Here is a 23,511-nt window from a genome sequence, read left to right as displayed (position 1 = left end):
AAAATCTCAAGGGCGAAGCCACTGGCAACTGCACCTCCTAAAGACAGTGTGCAATCCGAAGACTTATCTCGCATCTCCAAGCCCCAGAAAGTCAAGATGCCTCTGCCTCACACCGGACAAGAGCTAACTGCTGCTGCCATTCTGCGCAATGACGACATTGATCTGTCAAGTGATGAAGATCTAGCAGATGATGCTCTTGAGCAACTCATCAAGAGCAAAGAAGAAGCATAAATCTTCAATGATCTGCCTCTCTTTGATGTGACTATCATCCACAACTTCATTGACGAGTGGTTTGACATGCCAAACATCAGCTTTGAAGATCTGCAGCTACCAATTGGCCTCAGTGTCGCCTTCCAAGGCGCCATTGCTTCAGAACTCGCTATTGCCCAGCGCATTGTTGAACTGAAGAAAAAGATTGACTATGAAAAGGCTCAGTTCAAGAAGCATATGGCCAAGCTCAGCGTGTAGGAAGTGAAGAACTTCAAGAGTATGATGCACGAGCTCAAGGAAGCCTTTGTAAAGAAACGTGCAGAAGCTCAGGGTTCGCGTGAGCGCATGAAGACTCTGGCTAACAGATGTGTGCAAGCCTATAATGAGGCTGAGAAGCGCAAGGCCCTTGGGCGTCCGGGCATCGACCCCAGGATGGCCGCAAAGAAGAAGAAGAAGCCTGCTACGGCTGAACCTGACGCACCAAGGCAGGTAGCAGTTCCTATTGTCTTCCCAACTAAAATGACTGGCTCGAAGCCAAAAAGCCGGTCAACAGCTTTAGAGCTCAAGAAGACAAGGACTGCTGAGGCTGAAGCTAGGAAGAGGAAACATTCTGAAGCCTCTCCAACTGCCCCTCCAAGAAGAAGAGGAAGACCAAGAAAGATCAGGCAGCTCCCACAGAGCCCTTGATAGTTGAACCCATTTCTATGGTCTATCCTGAAGCTGAACGCCATGAACGCCAACTGACTATCCATGAGCCTGCTTCCACAGAGGCTCATGAAGCTGAAGACTTTCCAGCAGCTGATCCCATCGCTACTGAAGACATTGGTCAACATGACAATGTAGAAGACGGTGCAGTCCTTCCTCAGAATAGCGAACTCATCAGCATTGGTCGTCCACTGACGCCAATTGCACAGGATGCTTCATGGGCAGATCGCCCACAAGAGGAAGAAGACTATGAGGCCCAACCAACTCCAACTCCATAGGCGTCGCCCGCGTTGCGCAGGCTTCGCAAAGGTCCAAGGCCTCAAGTCTCTGCTGAAGACAATCCGGCTGCATCAGCCGCGGAAGATGAAGTCCCACAAGTTGCCACTCCACTGTCCCACCAAGAAGCAGTTCTCAAGGAGAACGTGCTTGAAAATCTTGTGGCTGCCACAACCACCAATGAAGCTAATGTGGAGCCCTCCCCAACGGAGAAAGAAGACAGTGAAGCCACTGATCCCGTCACTTCTGTTCCTGAGTCTGCTGCCGGTCCACAGTTCGACTATCATGTTGAGCACAGGCCTCAGGTACAGAAGCCAATCCCAAGATTGCCAAGGTTCCCAGGTCCTGCATCAGCACCTGGCTCCTTCAATATCAATGGCTTCAGGGCAGACAACACATTCTTCGATAGCTCCAGGAACCCCTACTCAAGGGAAAGGATATCATCTGATCGGTTCTGGAGCTATCCTCAGCGAAGCTATTACTCATGCATTCTTTACAACCAAGGTCGCATCTTCCCACACAAGCGCCTTGACATTGAAGCCATAGCTGGTCTGCCTTGTCTGGAAGAAGCTTTGGATTGCTTCAAGGAAGTTGGACAGCTGCCGTTCGTTACTGACCAAGAGCATTGGAATGAAGAGCTGTTGCTCCAATTCTATGCCACACTTCACATCCGCGGGTACAGCAGAGATCCGAAGACTTGGGTCCTGGAGTGGATGACCGGAAATGTTCATCACGAAGCCAATGCATTTGACATCATTGAGCTCACTGGTTTGCCCACTCCTGGCGATCTCTACGAGCATAGCTGTCAGCTGCATAGTGAAGCTATTGAGAGCATCTTTAAGAGGCCGGAACCTGATATGAGTCAGATGCTCAGCATGATGAAGCCATTGCCCCAAGATGCTGCTTATCCAACAGAGTTCTTTGTTGAAGACCTTGAGTATCTGCCACGAACCATCTATCACATCATTAGGCGAACTCTCTGGCCCATCAAAGGGCACTCTCCAAATGCCAAGCTTGAGGGTGCAATGAAGACTTTGGTCTTCTATATTCTTCATGGAAAATGCTTCAATGCACAGGACTTATTCATCCGCCAACTTGCTGTATCGGGCTCTGATCTGTTTGGCTTGAAGTTCTACGCCCCATGGGTAATGCGGCTAATTAAACTTCACTCTGATATCTCATATCAGCCATCTGCTCGCAATCATAGGATTTTTCTGCCTGATGTGGATATCTCTACTGAAGCCATCTATCCTGAGCCTGCAAAGGAACCTCTAAGTCTTCAGAATGCAGAGCATCAGAGTTTCTCACAGAACATTGAAGGAGTTGAAGCAGTCACTCAGGTGTATCCTTTGGCTGGCACTACACGTGCACCACACCCTGCGTCTACTGAAGCCACTGATAGTACAACTGCTCCAAGACCCAAGAAGCGCACTCGTGTTCTCAACGACCGAGAGCTTATTGTGGCTCTTCATCAGAAACAGGATAGGCATCATGACTGGCTGAAGCGTCAGATGAAAAGCCTCTTGGTGGAAGTTAATCGCATTCGCAATCTTGCCACCAAGAATGCTTTCGTTGCCCATGAAACCTGTCGCCGTAAATGGAAAGGGCTAACGATGATGTGTTCTGAAGATGATCTCCAAGAGGATGGCTTCACAGAGCGATTCAAGTTTGACTCCACACCTCCTCGAAGAGCTGTGCTGCTAGGAACTCCACCCCTTGAAGACTCTGAGTTCTCTTCATCTGCTGCAATAGTGACTGCCAGAGTTATCGAGGATGAAGATGATGCTACTTCACCACCACCTCCTTTAGCACGCGTCAACTCTGCTCCAAGCTCTTTAGCACCGCCAAACACCACCAACAACCCTGCTACTTCACCTACTCCATATGGGAATGAGTAGATGCTCTATGTCTTCAAACCTTTTTGGTCCTTACTGACAAAAGGGAGAGAAGCATATGAGGTTGATAGTCTTCAAGCGGGTCCATATGGGCGGGTGCTTTATATTTTGCTTCGTGCTTACAACTCTCGTTTTGCTACATTTGGTTCTTTGAGTTGTAACACTTAAACTCGATGGTCGTCTGCTACTTATCTGCCACTTTGTTTTGTGATGATAAATTCTGCATGTGCGACGATAAATTCCGCACTTAGATCATTCTGCAGACGTCCATTTTCCATTATGCATGTCATTATCTTCATATACTTTCACATGCATAGTGAATTGTCATCATAAGTTGAAGTGGATCTCCACAAGTACAACCTTCCATGTGCATTTGCATTCCGAAAGCAAATTACCTATATGCACATCTTCAGGGGAGCCCTTGCAACTTATGAAGACAATTCCTTATCCTTTACAATTTCACAGATTATATTCCCCGTTGAAAACTTCAACTAGTTTGTCCTCAATCACCAAAAAGGGGGAGATTGTAAGTGCATCTAGTGCCACCCCTAGTTGGTTTTGGAGTATTGACGACAAACCTAGTTGAGGGACTAATGTGTTTGTGAGAATTGCAGGATGACACAGGTAGAAGTCCCTCATTGATTCGGTTTTCCTACCAGAGATGACCCCTAAAAATGTATGAAGACATTGAAGTCAAAGGTGGTATATGAAGATATTCACATTGAAGACTATGACAAGAGAAGACACCACATGAAGCCTCTGGAGCTCGAAGACTTAGATCTTTCGTAGTTCTTTTTCTTTTGTGTTGAGTCATAGGAACCACCGTACTGTTAAGTGGGGTCCAAGAGAACCAGTCAGACTGACTGAAGTGATGCCTAACCAAAAACCTATGTCTTCGAGTGAAGACTATGAGAGCGAATCTTGTCCAGAGTCGGACAAGTCAGCTTTGCTTGTAGCCCAAGTAAAGTTGCCGTGTGAGTTTGAAATCTGACCGTTGGAACACGTGTCAGTTCCTTAGTGACCCAGGGTCATTTCAGACAAATCAGGTCGGGTTGCCAAGTGGCTATAAATAGCCCACCCCCCAAAACCATAAACGGTTGGCTGCTCAGATTGAGAGTACGGCTTTTGTCGTTTGAGAGCAACCCACCTCGAAGCCTTTGAGAGAGAGTTCCTTGCGAGGATAAAGCCCTAACCACCCAGAGCCAGAGAGAATTGGGCATCACTTAAGTCTTCTTGTCTGTCAGATCTGAAGACTTATTACACTTGAGGACTGTGCATCCTCCAGCCAGTTAGGCGTCGCGTTCTGAGCATCCAAGAGACATTGTGGATTGCCAGTGAACGAAGTCTGTGAAGGTTTGGGAGTCTACCTTGAAGACTTACCAGAGTGATTGGGCGAGGTCTGTGTGACCTTAGCTCAAGGGGAATACGGTGAGGACTGGGTGTCCTGAGCTGCGTGTTCAGGACTGGGTGTCCGGGACTGTGTGTCCTAAGGTTTAAATACCTAGCCGCCCCAACCAGACGTACAGTTGTCACAGCAACTGGAACTGGTCCAACAAATCATTGTCTTCAACGAGTCACTGGTTTCATCTTCCCTTCCCTTTACTTACTGTTGCTCCTTGTGAAGTCATTGTATGTTTGCACTATCTTTTGTCTTCACTGAGTGACTGCATGCTCTGTATGGCTTCATAATATCTTCCTACCTGATCCTTACTACATTGCTGCTATTAAGTCATTGTGCTTTCACTTCATTGAACACTTGACTATGGCTTGCCTAGTGTAGTCTACCTTCCGCTGCATGGTAATAGGTTTATTTCTATCGTTTGTCTTCATAACTTCCACGTTTTGAAGACTTTCATAAAAATCGCCTATTCACCCCCCCCCCTCTAGTTGATATAACGCACTTTCACTTGTAGACGTTGTTGGGCCTCCAAGTGCAGAGGTTTGTAGGACAGTAGCAAATTTCCCTCAAGTGGATGACCTAAGGTTTATCAATGCGTGGGAGGCGTAGGATGAAGATGGTCTCTCTCAAGCAACCCTGCAACCAAATAACAAAGAGTCTCTTGTGTCCCCAACACACCCAATACAATGGTAAATTATATAGGTGCACTAGTTCGGTGAAGAGATGGTGATACAAGTGCAATATGGATAGTAGATAATGGTTTTTGTAATCTGAAAATATAAAAACAGCAAGGTAACTAATGATAAAAGTGAGCACAAACGGTATTGCAATGCGTTGAAACAAGGCCTAGGGTTCATACTTTCACTAGTGCAAGTTCTCTCAACAATAATAACATAATTGGATCATATAACTATCCCTCAACATGCAACAAAGAGTCACTCCAAAATCACTAATAGCGGAGAACAAACGAAGAGATTATTGTAGGGTACGAAACCACCTCAAAGTTATCCTTTTTGATCGATCTATTCAAGAGTCCGTAGGAAAATAACACGAAGCTATTCTTTCCGTTCAATCTATCATAGAGTTCGTACTAGAATAACACCTTAAGACACAGATCAACCAAAACCCTAATGTCACCTAGATACTCCAATGTCACCTCAAGTATCTGTGGGTATGATTATACGATTTGCATCACACAATCTCAGATTCATCTATTCAACCAACACAAAGAACTTCAAAGAGTGCCCCAAAGTTTCTACCGGAGAGTCAAGACGAAAACATGTGCCAACCCCTATGCATAAGTTCACGAGGGAACTCGCAAGTTGATCACCAAAACATACATCAAGTGGATCACGTGATAACCCATTGTCACCACAGATAAGCACATGCAAGCCATACATCAAGTGTTCTCAAATCCTTAAAGACTCGATCCGATAAGACAACTTCAAAGGGAAAACTAAATTCATCACAAGAGAGTAGAGGGGGAGAAACATCATTAGATCGAAATATAATAGCAAAGCTCGCGATACATCTAGATCGTGCCGACTCAAGAACACGAGAGAGAGAGAGAGAGAGAGATCAAACACATAGCTACTGGTACATATCCTCAGCCCCGAGGGTGAACTACTCCCTCCTCGTCATGGAGAGCGCCCGGATGATGAAGATGGCCACCGGAGAGGGATTCCCCCCTCCGGTAGGGTGCCGAAACGGGTCTAGATTGGTTTTCGGTGGCTACGGAGGCTTCTAGCGGCGGAACTCCCGATCTATTCTAATCCTTGATGTTTTTAGGGTATATTGATATATATAGGCGAAAGAAGTCGGTCAGGGGAGCCATGAGGGGCCCATGAGGTAGGGGGCACCTAGGGGGCAGGCGCGCCTCCCTGCCTCGTGGCCACCTCAAAGCTTCCCTGACGTATACTCCAAGTCTCGTGGATTGCTTCCGTTCCAAAAATAACTCTCCCGAAGGTTTCATTCCATTTGGACTCCGTTTGATATTCGTTTTCTTTGAAACACTGAAATAGGCAAGAAAACAACAATTTGGGCTGGGCCTCCGGTTAATAGGTTAGTCCCAAAAATAATATAAAAGTGTATAATAAAGCCCATAAACATCCAAAACGGGTAATATAATAGAATGGAACAATCAAAAATTATAGATACGTTGAAGATGTATCAAGCATCCCCAATCTTAATTCCTGCTCATCCTCGAGTAGGTAAATGATAAAAACAGAATTTTTGATGTGGAATGCTACCTAACATATTTATCCATGCAGTTCTCTTTATTGTGGCAAGAATATTCAGATCCATAAGATTCAAGACAAAAGTTTAATATTGACATAAAAATAATAATACTTCAAGTATACTAACTAAGCAATCATGTCTTCTCAAAATAACATGGCCAAAGAAAGTTATCCCTACAAAATCATATAGTCTGGCTATGCTCTATCTTCACCACACAAAATATTATCATGCACAACCCTGATGACAAGCCAAGCAATTGTTTCATACTTTTGATGTTCTCAAACTTTTTCAATCTTCACGCAATACATGAGCGTGAGCCATGGACATAGCACTATAGGTGGAATAGAATGGTGGTTGTGGAGAAGACAAAAAGGAGAAGATAGTCTCACATCAACTAGGTGTATCAATGGGCTATGGAGATTCCCATCAATAGATATCAATGTGAGTGAGTAGGGATTGCCATGCAACGGATGCACTAGAGCTATAAGTGTATGAAATCTCAAAAAGAAACTAAGTGGGTGTGCATCCAACTCGCTTGCTCACGAAGACCTAGGGCATTTTGAGGAAGCCCATCATTGGAATATACAAGCCAAGTTCTATATGAAAGATTCCCACTAGTATATGGAAGTGACAACATAGGAGACTCTTTATCATGAAGATCATGGTGCTACTTTGAAGCACAAGTGTGGTAAAAGGATAGTAGCATTGCCCCTTCTCTCATTTTCTCTCATCGTTTTTTCCCTCTTTTTTTGGGCCTTCTCTTTTTTTATGGCCACTTTTTTCTCTTTTTTTATATTTTTTCGTCCGAAGTCTCATCCCGACTTGTGGGGGAATCATAGTCTCCATCATCCTTTCCTCACTGGGACAATGCTCTAATAATGATGACCATCACACTTTTATTTACTTACAACTCAAGAATTACAACTCGATACTTAGAACAAAATATGACTCTATGTGAATGCCTCCGGCGGTGTACCGGGATGTGCAATGAATCAAGAGTGACATGTATGAAAATAATGAACGGTGGCTTTGCCACAAATACGATGTCAACTACATGATCATGCAAAGCAATATGACAATGATGAAGCGTGTCATAATAACGGAACGGTGGAAAGTTGCATGGCAATATATCTCGGAATGGCTATGGAAATGTCATAATAGGTAGGTATGGTGGCTGTTTTGAGGAAGATATATGGTGGGTTTATGGTACCGGCGAAAGTTGCGCGGTACTAGAGAGGCTAGCTGGTGGAAGGTTGAGAGTGCGTATAATCCATGGACTCAACATTAGTCATAAATAACTCACATACTTATTGCAAAAATCTATTAGTTATCGAAACAAAGTACTACGCGCATGCTCCTAGGGGGATAGATTGGTAGGAAAAGACCATCGCTCGTCCCCGACCGCCACTCATAAGGAAGACAATCAATAAATAAATCATGCTCCGAATTCATCACATAACGGTTCACCATACGTGCATGCTACGGCAATCACAAACTTCAACACAAGTATTTCTCAAATTCACAACTACTCAACTAGCATGACTCTAATATCACCATCTCCATATCTCAAAACAATTATCAAGTATCAAACTTCTCATAGTATTTAATGCACTTCTATGAAAGTTTTTATATTATTCCTAAAAGCAAGTTTCCATGTTGTTTAAGACTCTCAAAATAATATAAGTGAAGCATGAGAGTTCATCTATTTCTATAAAATAAAACCACCGCCATGCTCTAAAAAGATATAAGTGAAGCTCTAGAGCAACAACAAACTACTCTGAAAAATATAAGTGAAGCTCAATGAGTAGTCAAATAATTATGCAACTATCAACACAATCTTGGGTCTGTACATTACTTGGGTCTGTACATTACTTGTTGTCTGGTCTAGCTACTATCAACACAATCTTGAGGCACACATTGTTGCCTAAGTCTGGAGATCACAAGATGACCAGAGGCCATTCAATCAACTTGCTACAGATATTTGATATGCCTCAGAAATTCAAGGCCATGAGCCTGATTGTTGAAACAATCAAAAGGACGGCTGCAGATCAGAAGAGATCTTGTGGTATGCTCCACATATTCAGGTGCTCATCAACTCCAAGATGGGCACAGGCACTTATTTGTTGGACAAGGAGCATTTACCTTTGAGATCAGAATTTGAGGACAACACTGTTGTGATGAATGAGGATGATCCTACATCTGTGCAAGCACAAGAAAAGAGAGAGAAGACAAAGGATGAGAAGGCTGCAAAGATGCCAAGTGTTTAGGAGGCATCTCAAGTGTTCTTAAAGTCAAAACAAGATTAGCTTGCTTATCTGATTCAAGCAAGATTGAGGATTGAGAAGGGCTTGGCCACCCTGAACAAGAATCGGGAGAGCTTGGAGAGGATCATTGAGACCAAATTCTATGATCTTGATCTGAAAGTGACTGAGATGCAGACAGCTGCTAAGCAGCTCCAGGAGGAAGCAGACGAGAGGAAAGGGCATGCTACCACAGATGTCTTTTAGAGAGTGCCTAGAGGTCAGAGATCTGCTGTAGTGCGCATGGCTGACACTAGAGCAACTACTTCAGCACCAGCAGCAACAGCTTCAGTGCCACCTCCAGTTGCCACTCCACCAGCTCCAACAACATCTACGGATGCTTTCGTCCTTAGAGTCCTCTCTACACCACCTCCCGAAGACCAAGCCTAGAGAGACGCATAGCACTATGCATTTTCAAACTTTTTGGTAACTTGTTGCCAAAGGGGGAGAAATGTATAGATCATAGGCTTCGAGAGAGAGTGTTTTGCTTCTTTGTCTCTCTTGCTATTTGCTCGATACTTTTGTGTGTGCTCGTTTAATACTCTTTATGATTGTGTGTGAGATACTTGTATGATCATGTGTTTGATCCTATCCTACTTTAATGTTTGCTTGGATGATATTATCTCTTATATCTCATATATGATCATTCACTTTGCTTGGTGATGAGTGCATGTTTTTACCTTATATCATTTTGAGCGCTCCACCAAGATGTATGTGACATGGAAGAGTAACCCATGATCCTAATCGATTGTGCATTTGCATTCAAAAGCAAATTTCAAATAATGCACAAATTTAGGGGGAGCTCTTGCTTATCACATACTTCTCAAAGCAACGATGTATTGCAATCTTATTGTCATTTGTCGAAACTTTGATCTATATGTTCTCATCAATTACCAAAAAGGGGAAGATTGAAAGTGCAACTATCCCTAGGTGGTTTTGGTAATTCTTAACAACATATAGCTCATTGAACTAATGCTATTTCAAGATGATCGTTTCAGAAAGTTCAATGATTGACATGGCATGGATTAGAAATATGGACCCCTCAAAATTCTAAGAACACAAATTGGCTCAAGCTCAAGACTCTACATTTTCATTTTAGTGATCCAAGATCACATTGAGTCCATAGGAAAAGCCAGTACTATTAAAAGGGGATGAGGTGTTGCTTAATGGCTTGCTTGCTCAAAATGCTTAGTGATATGCTCCAAAAGCCCTCAACCACTTTCTCATATCCACATATGTCCCAAACCAAAAGTCAAACTCGGCCACACCGAAATTATCTATCCGGCGCCACCGAGTTCACTTGACATAGCCACTGCCAAAAACCCTAGTTACTTCGGTCTCACCGATAGGGATCTCGGTCTCACCGAGATGGGATTGCAAACTCTCTGTTTCCCTTCGTAACGTTTCGGTCCAACCAAGATGCGCGATCGGTCCCACCAAGTTCACAATGCAAACTCTCTGTTTCCCTTTCGTAATGTTTCGGTCTCACCGAAATAAACGATTCGGTCCCACCGAGTTTGCCTGACCAACTCTCTATTTGCCTATTACATAAATCGGTCCTACCGAGTTTATGTGATCGGTCTCACCGAGATTACATTATGCCCTATCGCTAATGAAATCAGTCTCACCGAGTTGACATGTCGGTCCCACTGAAAAGCCTAACGTTCACATTTTGAACTAAATCGGTCTAACCGAGTTTCCCACCGAGTTTGGTAAATTGTGTGTAACGGTTAGATTTTGTGTGGAGGCTATTTAGACCCCTCCACCCACTCTTCATTCGTGGAGAGAGCCATCAGAACGTGCCTACACTTCTACCATTCATTTTCTGAGAGAGAACCACCTACTCATGTATTGAGACCAAGATATTCCAATCCAACCATAAGAATCTTGATCTCTAGCCTTCCCCAAGTTGCTTTCAACTCAAATCATCTTTCCACCAAATCCAAATCTTTGAGAAAGAGTTGAGTGTTGGGGAGACTATCATTTGAAGCACAAGAGCAAGGAGTTCATCATCAACACACCATCTATTACCTTCTGGAGAGTGGTATCTCCTAGATTGGTTAGGTGTCACTTGGGAGCCTCCGACAAGATTGTGGAGTTGAACCAAGGAGTTTGTAAGGGCAAGGAGATCGCCTACTTCGTGAAGATATACCCAAGTGAGGCAAGTCCTTCGTGGACGATGGCCATAGTGGGATAGACAAGGTTGCTTCTTCATGGACCCGTCGTGGGTGGAGCCCTCTGTGGACTCACGCAACCGTTACCCTTGGTGGGTTGAAGTCTCCATCAACGTGGATGTACGATAGCACCACCTATCGGAACCACACCAAAAATCTATGTGTCTACATTGCGTTTGCTCTCTCCAAACTCCTCCATTTACCTTCATATGCAAATGTTATACATTCCGCTGCTATACTCTTAGACTTGCACGTGCAGGTTGATTTCTTGACTTGTGCTAAGTTGCTAAAATCTGCCAAGACTTAAAATTGGGAAAAGGCTAGATTTTATTTGGTCAAGTAGTCTAATCGCCCCCCCCCCCTCTAGACATACTTCCGATCCTACACTACTGGTACCCTTTCCTTCCCCTAGGGCCGACCGGCCAAGGGAAGGGGTGCACCAGCCCCCTTGTGGGCTGGTCTGCCCCCCCCCCTTTGGCCCATATGGCCCATACACTTGCCGGTGGTGTCGGGAACCCCTTCTGGTGACCCGATGAGTACCCGGTGCACTATGAAACTATTCTGGTGTTCGAATACCCTCGTCCTATATATCAATCTTTACCTCTCGACCATTTCGAGACTCCTCGTTATGTACGTGATCTCATCCGGGACTCCGAACAACATTCGGCACCAAGATATATAACTCATATCACACTATATTGTCAACGAGCATTAAGCGTGCGGACCCTAAGGGTTCGAGAACTATGTAGACATGATCGAGACACCTCTCCAGTCAATAAACAACAGCGGAACCTGGATGCCCATATTGGCTCCTACATATTCTATGAAGATCTTTATTGGTCAAACCATTATGACAACATACGTAATTCCCTTTGTCCATGAGTATGTTACTTGCCTGAGATTTAATCATCGGTATCTTCATACATAGTTCAATCTCGTTACCAGCAATTCCCTTTACTCGTTCCGTAATACATCATGCTGCAACTAACTCATTGGTCACTTTGCTTGGAAGGCTTCTTATGGTGTGTATTACCGAGAGGGCCCAGAGATACCTCCCCGATACTCGAAGTGACAAATCCTAATCTCGATCTATGCCAAGTCAACAAACACCTTCGGAGATACCTGTAGAGCATCTTTATGATCACCCAGTTACGTTGTGACATTTGATAGCACACAAGGTATTTCTCCGGTATCCAGGAGTTGCATAATCTCATAGTCAGAGGAATATGTATTTGACATGAAGAAAACAATAGCAATAAACTAAACGATCAAAATGCTAAGCTAACGGATGGGTCTTTTCCATCACATCATTCTCCTAATGATGTGCTCCCATTATCAAATGAAAACACATGTCTATGGTTAGGAAACCTTAACCATCTTTGATCAACGAGCTAGTCTAGTAGAGGCTTACTAGGGACACGGTATTTGTTTATGTATCCACACATGTATTTAAGTTTTCGATCAATACAATTCTATCATGAATAATAAACTTTTAGGGACTCTTTGATTTGTAGGATTTCCCAAATGCAGGAATAGGGAAAACGTGGGATTGGGATGGCATGTCATCTTCAATCCTACATGATTGTATGAGTGTTTGATTGTGCATAAGAAAAACGTAGGATTCTTTCAAAGAGGTTTGAGTGGATGGAAAATTTTCTATGAAATCTAGTGCAAATGAATCCTATGGAAAAATTCCTACGGTTTACAATCCTACGAATCAAACAACCCACATAGGAAAAAATCCTAAGGATTAGAATCCTTCAACATTCCTTTGAGAATCCTTTGAATCAAAGAAGCCCTTATCATGATTTAGGATATATAATAATAAACATTTTATTATTGCCTCTAGGGCATATTTCCATCACAATACATCATCCTCAGGAGCCAGCTGCATGACATCACCCCCCTCTTTCTCTCATGCCTGATCGCATCTCCTGGCAATGGATGACATCTAGCATGTACTCCGCCAAGTCATGCTATCCAGGCCCTTCCCATGTTTGACCATTGAGCCATCCCGGAGGTTGACTTGGAAATCTTGGGCACTACTTCAAGTCAAAATCTTCTTATGGTTAGCATACCAGGGCCGTTGCTGGACTCTCGACCGACTGGCTCGGCGTGGCCTAGCTCACGCTCCGCTCTGCTTGCTTTGCGACTGGGGGCCCGGGACGATGCAACACTTCTCATCGGCTGCTCTTTTTTCTCATCAGGTATGGCATGAAGTACTCGCTTGGTGTCGTGCCACGACCAGCCTTTGAGGCTAGGGGTGCGAGTTCCGTGACTGTTCTCCATGTTCGTCTGAGATGCACAAACTGCTCTTCGACGAGGCCTGACCATCGTCATCATCTTAACTGCGAGTATTTGAAAACACCACAATGAATGTGTGTCAATGGAGATAGGCCATCCATCTTGCTACTCACAAACAACATCAAAGAAGACGCTCGAGCAGGGGCTCATGATGGAGCCAAGGGGCTAGGGCATTCTCATCAATGTAACTTAGGATTAGTTTGACGGGGCCACGTATTGAAAACCTAATTCGGTGTCCAGGCTCATCTGCATCCGGCCAGAAAAAAATTCAAAACAAATACTAAAAAATTCAAAAAATCCAATTTTGTGTGATATTAAATATTGTGCTTGAGGTTCGCTCCAAGCTTTAACTTATTTGGATATCTGAGCAGCTCTCACCAAAGAAAAACAAATCGGGTCAGAACAGTGTGTGAACAATAAACTTTTTTACCGACCCTGAATTTGTCTTTTTTGCTGAGAATTACTCAGATGTCCAAATGAGTTGAAACTTAGAGCGCACCTCACGCATAAACTTATCTACCACACAAAAAATTGGAAATTTTTAAATTTTTTAGTATTTGTTTTGATTTTTTTGGTCAAGGAGGGTGCAGATGAGCTCGGGAGCAGAAACGCCACACTCCGCCACGTATCCCCTTCTTTTTGTTCTTGTTATTCCCACTCACGCCAAATTCCACGTTCGTGCTTGTGAGAATTTGCATGAAACCACTACTATCTTTTTTCTCCTATCAATGAAATTATACGCAATACTTTCATGTATTCGCGAAAAAATATACTTGAGTAGCACCGGAATGACGTGGTGCCTAGTCGGAGCATTCCAAGTAAATAAGAAAACATATTGTCATTGATGTGGCTGAAGAATATGCATCTTTCAGATGCATCCTTGCTATCACTGTTTCAATCACTGGATGAGCTTTGAGCTCTTTACATGGGTTGTTGTCTCGAGCACCTAACAATGGATTTTCTTTCTCCTTTTTCTCTATTTTTTCTCTTTGGTACAGGGGAAGATAGCACCGAACTCAGTGTCTGTGGCGTATGGGATCTGGTGTTGCTTCTAATAATGTCATGTTTTAGTAGGGATCACTAAAGTTTGTAGTACTATCCTACTTTATCTGTACCAAATCTCCCAAAGCTCCCAAAGCTCTTATGCAAGTGTGTCACGGCCCCTACTACTACAGGCCACCAGGAGGCCCGGCCCAAGAGGACCAAGAAGCCCAACAGGTTGTTCGACCCGGCCACCTGGGAGCTTGGTGGGTGATCGATAAGTAGGAGTGAGCCCGAGGTGTTAGGGCACGATGGTAATGAGTGGATCGCTTCCCCTTCTCTTTCCCCTATCCTCCCACCTCCTGTAACCTCTCCCTCTCGATCCCCTTCTCCTCTCAAGAACCCTAGCCCCGAATTCCCCTGTATCGCCATGAATTGGGTAGATCGAGCAAGAGGGACGTAACATATGGTATCAGAGCTACCGGATTACTTGAAGAAGCCGACGTTCACCACGCGCCAGCAGTGACAGGCGGGTGAGATGGAGCAGAGAGTGGAGGAGATGGCGGCGGCGCTCAAGGCCATCCAGGATCAGAATGAGGCCATCCAGAAGGCGGTGGCGGCGACGACCACCCTCATCTCGGAGATCCAGCCGGTGGTGGCTGACCTGGCCGCCTGGAAGCCCACGTTGGGGAAATCACTCTCCGATGTGCAGCAGGAGTTGGGCAGGGTGCGCAAGGAGCTGGACGTCATCGCGCGGAACCCTGTGCTCGGGCTCAAACCGGGGGATCTGCCTCCCATCTTCCATCGACTCGGAGGCGCGCCACAAAACCAAGCCGGCAGCAGCCTCCAAGGGCCAGAAGGCCACCGCGTCGACCAAGCTCACCGGGGGGTCGGCTCTGGAGTGGTCACCACTCTGGTCCCGCCTCCGGTCATGGGTATGGCACCATCTCCGAATTTTCTTTCCACGGCGGGTCAATTTTCGGTCGATCATCGCTCCTGAGCACCTGGGCGGTCGCCTTTGAGGGGCATGTCCAGATCTGGCAATCCTCTGCCTCCACGATCTCGGAGCCCTTATCATCACCACAGCTCTGTCATTCCGAGGCCTAAGATGGATTTCCCTCAATTCTGGGGGGAACGACCTCGTAGTTGGAAACGAAATTGCGAGTCGTACTTCCGGGTTTTCCGCTTAGATCCGGTGCTTTGGGTGGACACCGCCGCGATTCATTTCACTGGGGCCGCTATGGTGTGGCTCGAAAACAGCGATTTCGATTTGCGTCACATGGAGTGGGAACACTTTTGCACCACTATCTGTGAGCAGTTTGAGAGGAATGAGTTCACGGTGCTGCTGCGTCAATTGTTTCACTTGAAACAAACTGATTCCGTGACCGATTACACCACTAAATTCACTGAGATAATGCATTCCTTGTTAGCCCACAGCACTACTTGGGATCCTACCCTTTTTCCCTCACGATTTGTGGATGGTTTGCGCGACGAGATTCGCGTTGTTGTTTTGGTTCATAATCCAAAAGACCTCGATACTGCTGTTTCGTTGGCTTATTTACAGGAAGAGGCGCTGGAGATTTCCAAACGACGGGAGCCAAGACGCTTGGAGAGCACCGCGGGAAACGGCATGAGCAGCCGCTCCCATCTCAAAGGGGCCATGCCGTTGCCAGCACCTCCGGGACGGCCACCTCCTGCGGTCGCCGTGCCGACAGATGAACGTCGGGGAGCAGCCGCTGATGGGCTAAAGGGGGGCAGTTCTGTGGAAGATCGACTAACAACCCTGCGTGCCTATCGTCGAGCCAGAGGCCTCTGTTACATGTGTGGAGAGAGGTGGAGTCGAGAGCACAAGTGTGCAGCAGCAGTGCAACTCCATGTTGTGCAGGAAATGTTTGATGTGTTGGGTTTGTCCAGTGACTCGACAGGTGAGGAACACTCAGATACTGCAAGTGAATGTCACACCATATCCAGGGCAGCAGTGCAAGGCTCAGTCCCACCTCAGACTCTGCGGTTGCAAGGCAAGATTCAGAATCAGCAGGTGTTGATGCTTGTCAACTCGGGCAGTTCGCACAATTTTGTTAGTTCTGATCTGGCTGGCCGTTTGAAAGGAGTGCACAAGATCTCCAATGTTCTGAAGGTGAAAATAGCATACGGAGGTCAGCTTCTCAGCGACCATGCTATCACGCAATGTGGGTGGTCAGTGCAAGGGCACAAGTTTACTTCTGACCTCAAGGTTCTGCCATTGGGGTGCTATGACATGATCATTGGAACGGACTGGTTAGAGCAACACAGTCCTATGGACGTGCACTGGGGAGACAAGAGAATGGCTTTCAACCACCATGGGAAGAAGATCACGTTGAGTGGCATACAACCTCACACCAAAGAGTGCTATCCTGTGACTACGGATCAACTGCACTTCATGATGAGCTGTAATGATGTGCATCAACTGGTGCATCTCCAAGCTGTGGATAACAAGCAGAAACAGCAGCCTGAGATGGAGATACCACCCCCAATAGCAAAACTCATCGACGAATTCCAGTCCTTGTTCGAGGCTCCGAAAGGCCTACCACCTGCTAGGCCTTTTTATCACAAAATACCACTCATACCTGGTGCTCAACCAGTGAACATCAAGCCCTATCGGTACAGTCCGTTTCAGAAAGATGAAATAGAGAAGCAGGTTCAAGAGATGCTGGATCAAGGCATCATTCAGCCCAGCTACAGTCCGTTTGCTTCACCAGTCCTGCTGGTTCAAAAGAAAGATCTGTCCTCACGATTTTGCGTGGATTACCGGCAGCTCAATGCCATCACCGTTAAGGATCGTTTTCCCATGCCAGTTATTGAGGAGCTTCTTGATGAGCTTGCGGGATCCAAATGGTTTACCTGCCTGGACTTGAAGGCGGGGTATCACCAGATTCGTATGGCACCCGAGGATGTTTACAAAACGGCATTCAAAACCCACCTGGGGCACTATGAGTTCAAAGTGTTGGCATATGGACTGTGCTGTGGTCCGGGAACTTTTCAAGGGGCATGCACTATGTATTGGGTCCTTTGTTGTGGCATGGAGTTCTAGTGTTCATCGACGACATCCTGGTCCATAATGAGACTTTGGAAGAGCACATCAAACTTCTCTGAAAAGTCTTTGAACTGTTGGACAAACACTAACTTAAGGTAAAGCTGTCCAAGTGCAAATTCGCCCAGCAACAACTCACCTACTTGGGACACGTCATCAGCGAGCAGGGTGTCGCCACCGATGAGAAGAATATCGCAGCTGTCAGATATTGGCCGACACCTACTGGAGTTAAGCAAGTGCGAGGGTTTCTTGGTCTGGCAGGCTATTATAGGCGATTTGTACGTAATTCTGGGCTCATCAGTCGTCCTTTGACAAATCTGCTGAAGAAACACTCTATTTTTGTGTGGTCGGCCGAGGCGGAGGAGGCGTTCAACCATCTAAAAAAATCTTTAATTTCAGCTCCTGTGTTGGCACTTCCTCGGTTTGACAGACCGTTCGAAATTGAGACTGATGCCTCTGAGTTTGGGGTGGGGGCTGTACTGATTCAAGATGGGCACTCGCTGGCTTTTGTCAGCAAAGCGTTGGGACCAAGGAACCGTGGTTTGTCCACCTACGAGAAAGAATACATGGCAATCTTGATGGCAGTTGATCGATGGCGTGCCTATCTGCAAGGGAGTGAGTTCATCATCCGCACAGACCAAAGCGCATTGTCTCATTTGAACGACCAACGGCTAGTGACTCCCTGGCAGAGACGTGCTTACACAAAACTCATGGGGATGCAGTACAATGTGGTGTACAGGAAAGGGGTTGAGAACAAAGCGGCCGATGCCTTATCGCGACGAGATGCAAAAGTTTCGGCGATATCGGTGGCTCTACCTGTTTGGCTGGATGAAGTAGTGCAGGGCTACCAGACTGATGGAAATGCTAACGAGATCTTGCTTCGCTGCAAAGAGATGGGAGACACAGCCTCTGACTACTCTGTTCGAGATGGGGTGATTTTTTACAAAGGCGGGGTGTGGATTGGTGCCAATACAGCCATGCAAGAGAAACTCTTGCATGCCATTCATGCTAGTGCCACAGGGGGCCACTCTGGCATTCATGCCACCTATGACAGATTGCGACGCTTGTTCGCTTGGCCTGGAATGAAGCAAGATGTGGTGAACCTGGTGTCTAACTGCAGTGTGTGCAAGCAATCCAAAAGTGAACGGATCCGTACTCCCGGACTGCTCGAACCCCTGCCCATTCCACCTCATGCATGGCATACAGTTACTCTGGATTTCGTGGAAGGATTGCCAGTGTCTCGGGGTTACTCATGCATCCTGGTAGTGGTAGACAAGTTGACCAGGTATGCTCACTTCATTCCGCTTGCTCATCCTTTCTCAGCCTTGCAAGTCGCGACCGCATTCATGACTCATGTCTACAAGCTTCACGGGCTGCCTCATGCTTTGGTCTCAGACCGTGATAAAGTTTTCACCAGTCTTTTGTGGAAGGAAATGTTCAAACAAGCGGGGACCGAGCTCCGGATGTCTTCTGCGTATCATCCCCAGACTGATGGAACCACCGAGAGAGTGAATCAGTGCATGGAGACCTATCTTCGTTGTTTTGCTCATTCCTGCCCACATAGATGGTTCCAGTGGCTGCACCTCGCCGAGTTCTGGTACAATACGTCATCTCACTCTGCGCTGTAGGCTTCGCCGTTTGAGATGCTGTATGGGCACCCTCCTCGCCATTTCGGGATCGTGGACGCGTCCGCATCAGCCCCAGTGGATTTGGTAACCTAGCATGAGGAAAGGGCAGCGGTTTCAGCCTTGTTAAAGCAGCAGTTGGAACGATCCAGGCAGCGGATGAAAGATCAGGCGGATAAGCATCGATCGGAGCGAGCCTTTGCAGTGGGAGACTGGGTGTACGTGAAGCTACAGCCTTATGTGCAGGTCTCAGTCGCGGCTCGGGCTAACCATAAGCTATCCTTCAAGTACTTTGGTCCCTTTCAGGTGACGGCGCGCATTGGAGCAGTGGCGTATCGCGTCCAGCTTCCAGAAGGCAGTCGTGTTCACCCAGTGTTCCACGTGTCCCTGCTGCGAGCAGCGCTGCCACCGGGCACCGACGTGGTGACTGCTCTTCCGGAACCACCGTTGGCGTACGCAGCGCCGGGTTTTCCTGAACGTGTGCTCGCTCGCCGGGTCGTCACCAAAGGACAGGCGCAACTTCCTCAAGTGCTGATCAAGTGGACTTCGCAACCGGAGGCACTGGCAACCTGGGAGGACTTCTTCGAGCTCAGGAGCCGTTTTCCAGGTGCTGCGGCTTGGGGACAAGCCGTTTATGAAGACCCGGGGGATGTCACGGCCCCTACTACTACAGGCCACCAGGAGGCTCGGCCCAAGAGGACCAAGAAGCCCAACAGGCTGTTCGACCCGGCCACCTGGGAGCTTGGTGGGTGATCGATAAGTAGGAGTGAGCCCGAGGTGTTAGGGCACGGTGGTAATGAGTGGATCGCTTCCCCTTCTCTTTCCCCTATCCTCCCACCTCCTGTAACCTCTCCCTCTCGATCCCCTTCTCCTCTCAAGAACCCTAGCCCCGAATTCCCCTGTATCGCCATGAATTGAGTAGATCGAGCAAGAGGGACGTAACAAAGTGAAATAATACTGGAACACAGGAATTGATAGATTAACAAAATGCGGGACGGGAAGGGAGCACAGACAATTAGGAAGTAGAAAGAGGAAGGAAAGAATCAGCAATAAAGCAAGGCCTGAACCTTACAAGCAAGCAAAGGCCCGTCTACCACGTTTAAGGGCAAGTGACTTTTGATAGGCTCATGATGATGTCCATCATTATTGAGATGATTTGTCCGGATCTTCTTCCAGTGCTATTTTACAGACTACCGCGATCTACCAGCGCTGATCTGTGGATCTATCTGCCCGTTACTGAACCCGTTCGTCTCATACAGCTAATTTATTCAAATGAGCTTCATAATCATAGGACTGAGCAACAAAGACCATGATCTGAAAATTTAATCCAGTTTGAACTCTGAACATCGGTGCTTTCAAACAGGATCACCCTTTGACTTGACTTGCACACATCAGATAGACTGACGGACAGAGCAGACTGCAGAGCAGGCCACCGTCAAAGTGGAAGCCGGTCAATGCTGCATGTGTGTGGTCCGAACCGAAACCAAAAGCGCACAGTGCAGAGGAACCAAACTCTGTGATCGGATCAGAGACCCAGCCAGTTCAAGCTGGTACACGCCAGGCGCACATGGCAGCTTGCCCCGGGAAGAAGCCAGGGACCAGAGTCACATGACCATGCCCATGCCCAGACCCTCTTTTTTTTTCCCAGCAGTTGCAGTGGGATCTACTCCACTCCACTCAACAAGGCAATCAATCGGCAGCCACCTTTTCCGGCTCCCTTCCTCCCCCATCTTTTATAAACCAGCACATAAACTGCTAGAGCTAGAGCTAGAGACCCCAGCCCCTTCCCTGTCTCTTCTCGGCCTCTCCTCCTCCAGTCTTGGCCTCCTTGCTTGGTGCTGGTGCTGGTGCCGGAGAGCAAGATGGCCAGGGGGTCTCAGCCATCCGCATCGCTCCTGCTCTTCTCTCTGGGGCTTGTGCTCCTCTGCTTCACCTCAGGTGACCTCTCTGCCTCCTCCGATTAGGCGACCTTGCTAGCACAGCAACACTGTTTGACTGTTTGTTCAGTACTAGGGTCCGTGGGGTTGCTCCGATGGCTTTGTCCTGTAGAAAGAAAGGGAAACTGTGCCCACTCGTTCCACCTTTTTTCTTCAGTTTTTGTTCCTTTCTGAAACTCTGGATCGCACTTTTCTGCCGCATTTTTCACCATGTTTTGGTCGATTTGGTCCAAAATGTGGTCGATGTTATGATTAGTGGAGTGTGGTACATGTTAATTATCTCGTCTAATTCAGATGAGAGGGCGGAACCCAGTTACTATCTTGCTGTTGTTTCTTGCCAAGATCTACCAGCGTGTTCTTGATTTAGATACGCATTTGTTCCAAAATAATCATCAGTTGAACTTGATCCGAAGCAACTCACAAATTTTTTCTAAGAAACTGACATTTCTCTGTTGTTGATTGAGCAGGAAGCACCGTGAGGCTGGCCGAGGCACAGGTACCTTAAGATCGCCCCCCTCTTCCTTCTCTACTCGTCATAGCAATGCATGTGTATGTGCTGATCCAACTAACTTGGGTGGTGGCAACTTGCAGAAAACGTGGTGCATGGCGAAGCCGTCGTCGGACGAGAAGGTCCTGCAGGCCAACATCAACTACGCGTGCTCCAACGTCAGCTGCGCTGTGATCCAGCCGGGCGGGCCGTGCTACAACCCCAACAACCTGCTGTCGCACACCTCCGTCGCCATGAACCTCTACTACGCCGCCAACGGCCGGCACTCCTGGAACTGCTACTTCGCCGACTCGGGCATCGTCGTCAAGTCCGACCCCAGTGAGTGGCCAGCCACTTGCCTGCCTACCTGCAGAGATCTCGACCATTATTCTTTACAGCTCTGACAGACAGCGGTCGTTTTGCAGGTTACGGTTCGTGCACCTACTACTGATCTCTCTTCCTCGCCGAGGTCGAGCGATGCAGATGGGTCGCAGTAGGTTCTTCTTGTGTTTAATTGGTCGCGCGAGGAGCTGCATGTTGTTGTGAGCTACAGTAACTAACTGCTCCGGCATGATGATTAATTTGTTGAGGTGCAGAGTGTGTGTTGGTGTGGGTTAACTGCTAGTCTGTGTTTGCCTGTTATTGTTGGAGATGTCAGATGTCCATCCATTCACTGATCGATCTCTCCGGTGGGGAACTTGTTAATCCATGTTTGTCCGGTTACTTATTTATTATTGTTGTCCTATGACTGCATGTGTGTCGTGCTCCTGATAACGTGGGTCGTAAGATTTAATTTCAGTTACCTACTCCTTCCGTTTCAAATTACTTGTTCAAATTTCAGGTTGTTAAACTAAAACCATGACGAGTAAATAATTTGAAACGGAGGAAGTACATACAGAAGTACAGAGTCCAGGCCAAAGCATAGTTTTTCTCTTTGATCTTCTAAAAAACAGTTTTCCTATTTTCTGCTGCTGGGAATAGTGGATATCCTCCTATATTCGTATGACGGGGAAGGGTTATATATATAAGTGAACAAGTACCATTGCGTTTTTCTGTTCCACTTCCATCGGATACGAAACGAAACGAAAAGTTTACTTGAACGCACTCCACCGCCCATCCAAAGATAGAAGTCTCGTCTCTATATTATCTATATCTATATATCTATCAATATCTATATCGATATGTATTTCTATATCCTATCTATCAATATCTACATCTACATCTATATCTATATCTATATCTTCTATATCTAGTTACTTTGCATCAAAATTTGCCCCGTAAGGTTCTCTTATTGTGTTACAAAAATATTTAGACCCCATGCCAGCGCACAGGCATATACCTATTCCAAGAAAAGAACAAAAATCTTTCAGATCTAATGTTAGATTTTTCTAACTTGGGCCACCAAAGTTTTCGGCCGTCCGATCACGCCGTAAGGTCCTAACAAGGCCTCCCAGACGATTTTTTGGCCGCCGGCCTCGAAAAATCGCCCAGTCGCATCCCCAAAGGCCTTTTTTTCGTCGGCTCGGATCGAAATTGACGCCGGCGGACCCAGGCCGAACCCTGCGTGCTGGGGGCGCCGCCCGAATCGTTTTTGGCACGAAAATAGGCGGGCCCTTCTTGGCAGCGACTCGGCTCTTCTCGCCGCTTCGTCGTCCTTATTGCCTCGGTTCCCGTGGCGGAATCAATGCCAAAGCTGCCGCGCCGGTCAGCCTCCTCCATTGATGCCTCACGGGCGGGGCAGTGAAGACGGGACGACGCGCGTCCCTCGCCCGCCACGCGTACACACGGCGGCCACGCGTACGGGCTGCGCCTCCGCCTATATAAGTTGCCCCCAGCGCGCCGGTGACGCACAGGCTCTCCACCGCTGACGCCCCCGTTCCTCGACACCCCCATTCCCCCCTCTCTTCTCG

General features: G+C 46.8%; 2 protein-coding genes across 2 annotated transcripts; both read left to right on the top strand.

Annotated features, from left to right (window-relative positions):
* Positions 1-15,590: 15,590 nt before the first annotated feature.
* Positions 15,591-17,552, top strand: LOC147979104 (uncharacterized). The gene has a single exon (XM_087515038.1). It carries the CDS (start codon positions 15,591-15,593, stop codon positions 17,550-17,552), a length of 1,962 nt encoding a protein of 653 aa, XP_087371164.1.
* Positions 17,553-20,900: 3,348 nt separating this feature from the next.
* Positions 20,901-22,346, top strand: LOC125548212 (major pollen allergen Ole e 10). The gene is made up of 4 exons (XM_048711877.2): positions 20,901-21,115; positions 21,582-21,610; positions 21,706-21,940; positions 22,027-22,346. Exons 1-4 carry the CDS (start codon positions 21,040-21,042, stop codon positions 22,050-22,052), a joined length of 366 nt encoding a protein of 121 aa, XP_048567834.1. The 5' UTR covers positions 20,901-21,039; the 3' UTR covers positions 22,053-22,346.
* Positions 22,347-23,511: the final 1,165 nt, after the last annotated feature.

The sequence above is a fragment of the Triticum urartu genome, chromosome 3A (assembly GCF_056163025.1).
Source record: "Triticum urartu cultivar PI428250 chromosome 3A, HENAU_Tu73, whole genome shotgun sequence".
Lineage (NCBI taxonomy): Eukaryota > Viridiplantae > Streptophyta > Magnoliopsida > Poales > Poaceae > Triticum > Triticum urartu.
Note: the sequence above shows the minus strand (reverse complement) of the source record. Positions and strands in the feature narration are given on the sequence as shown.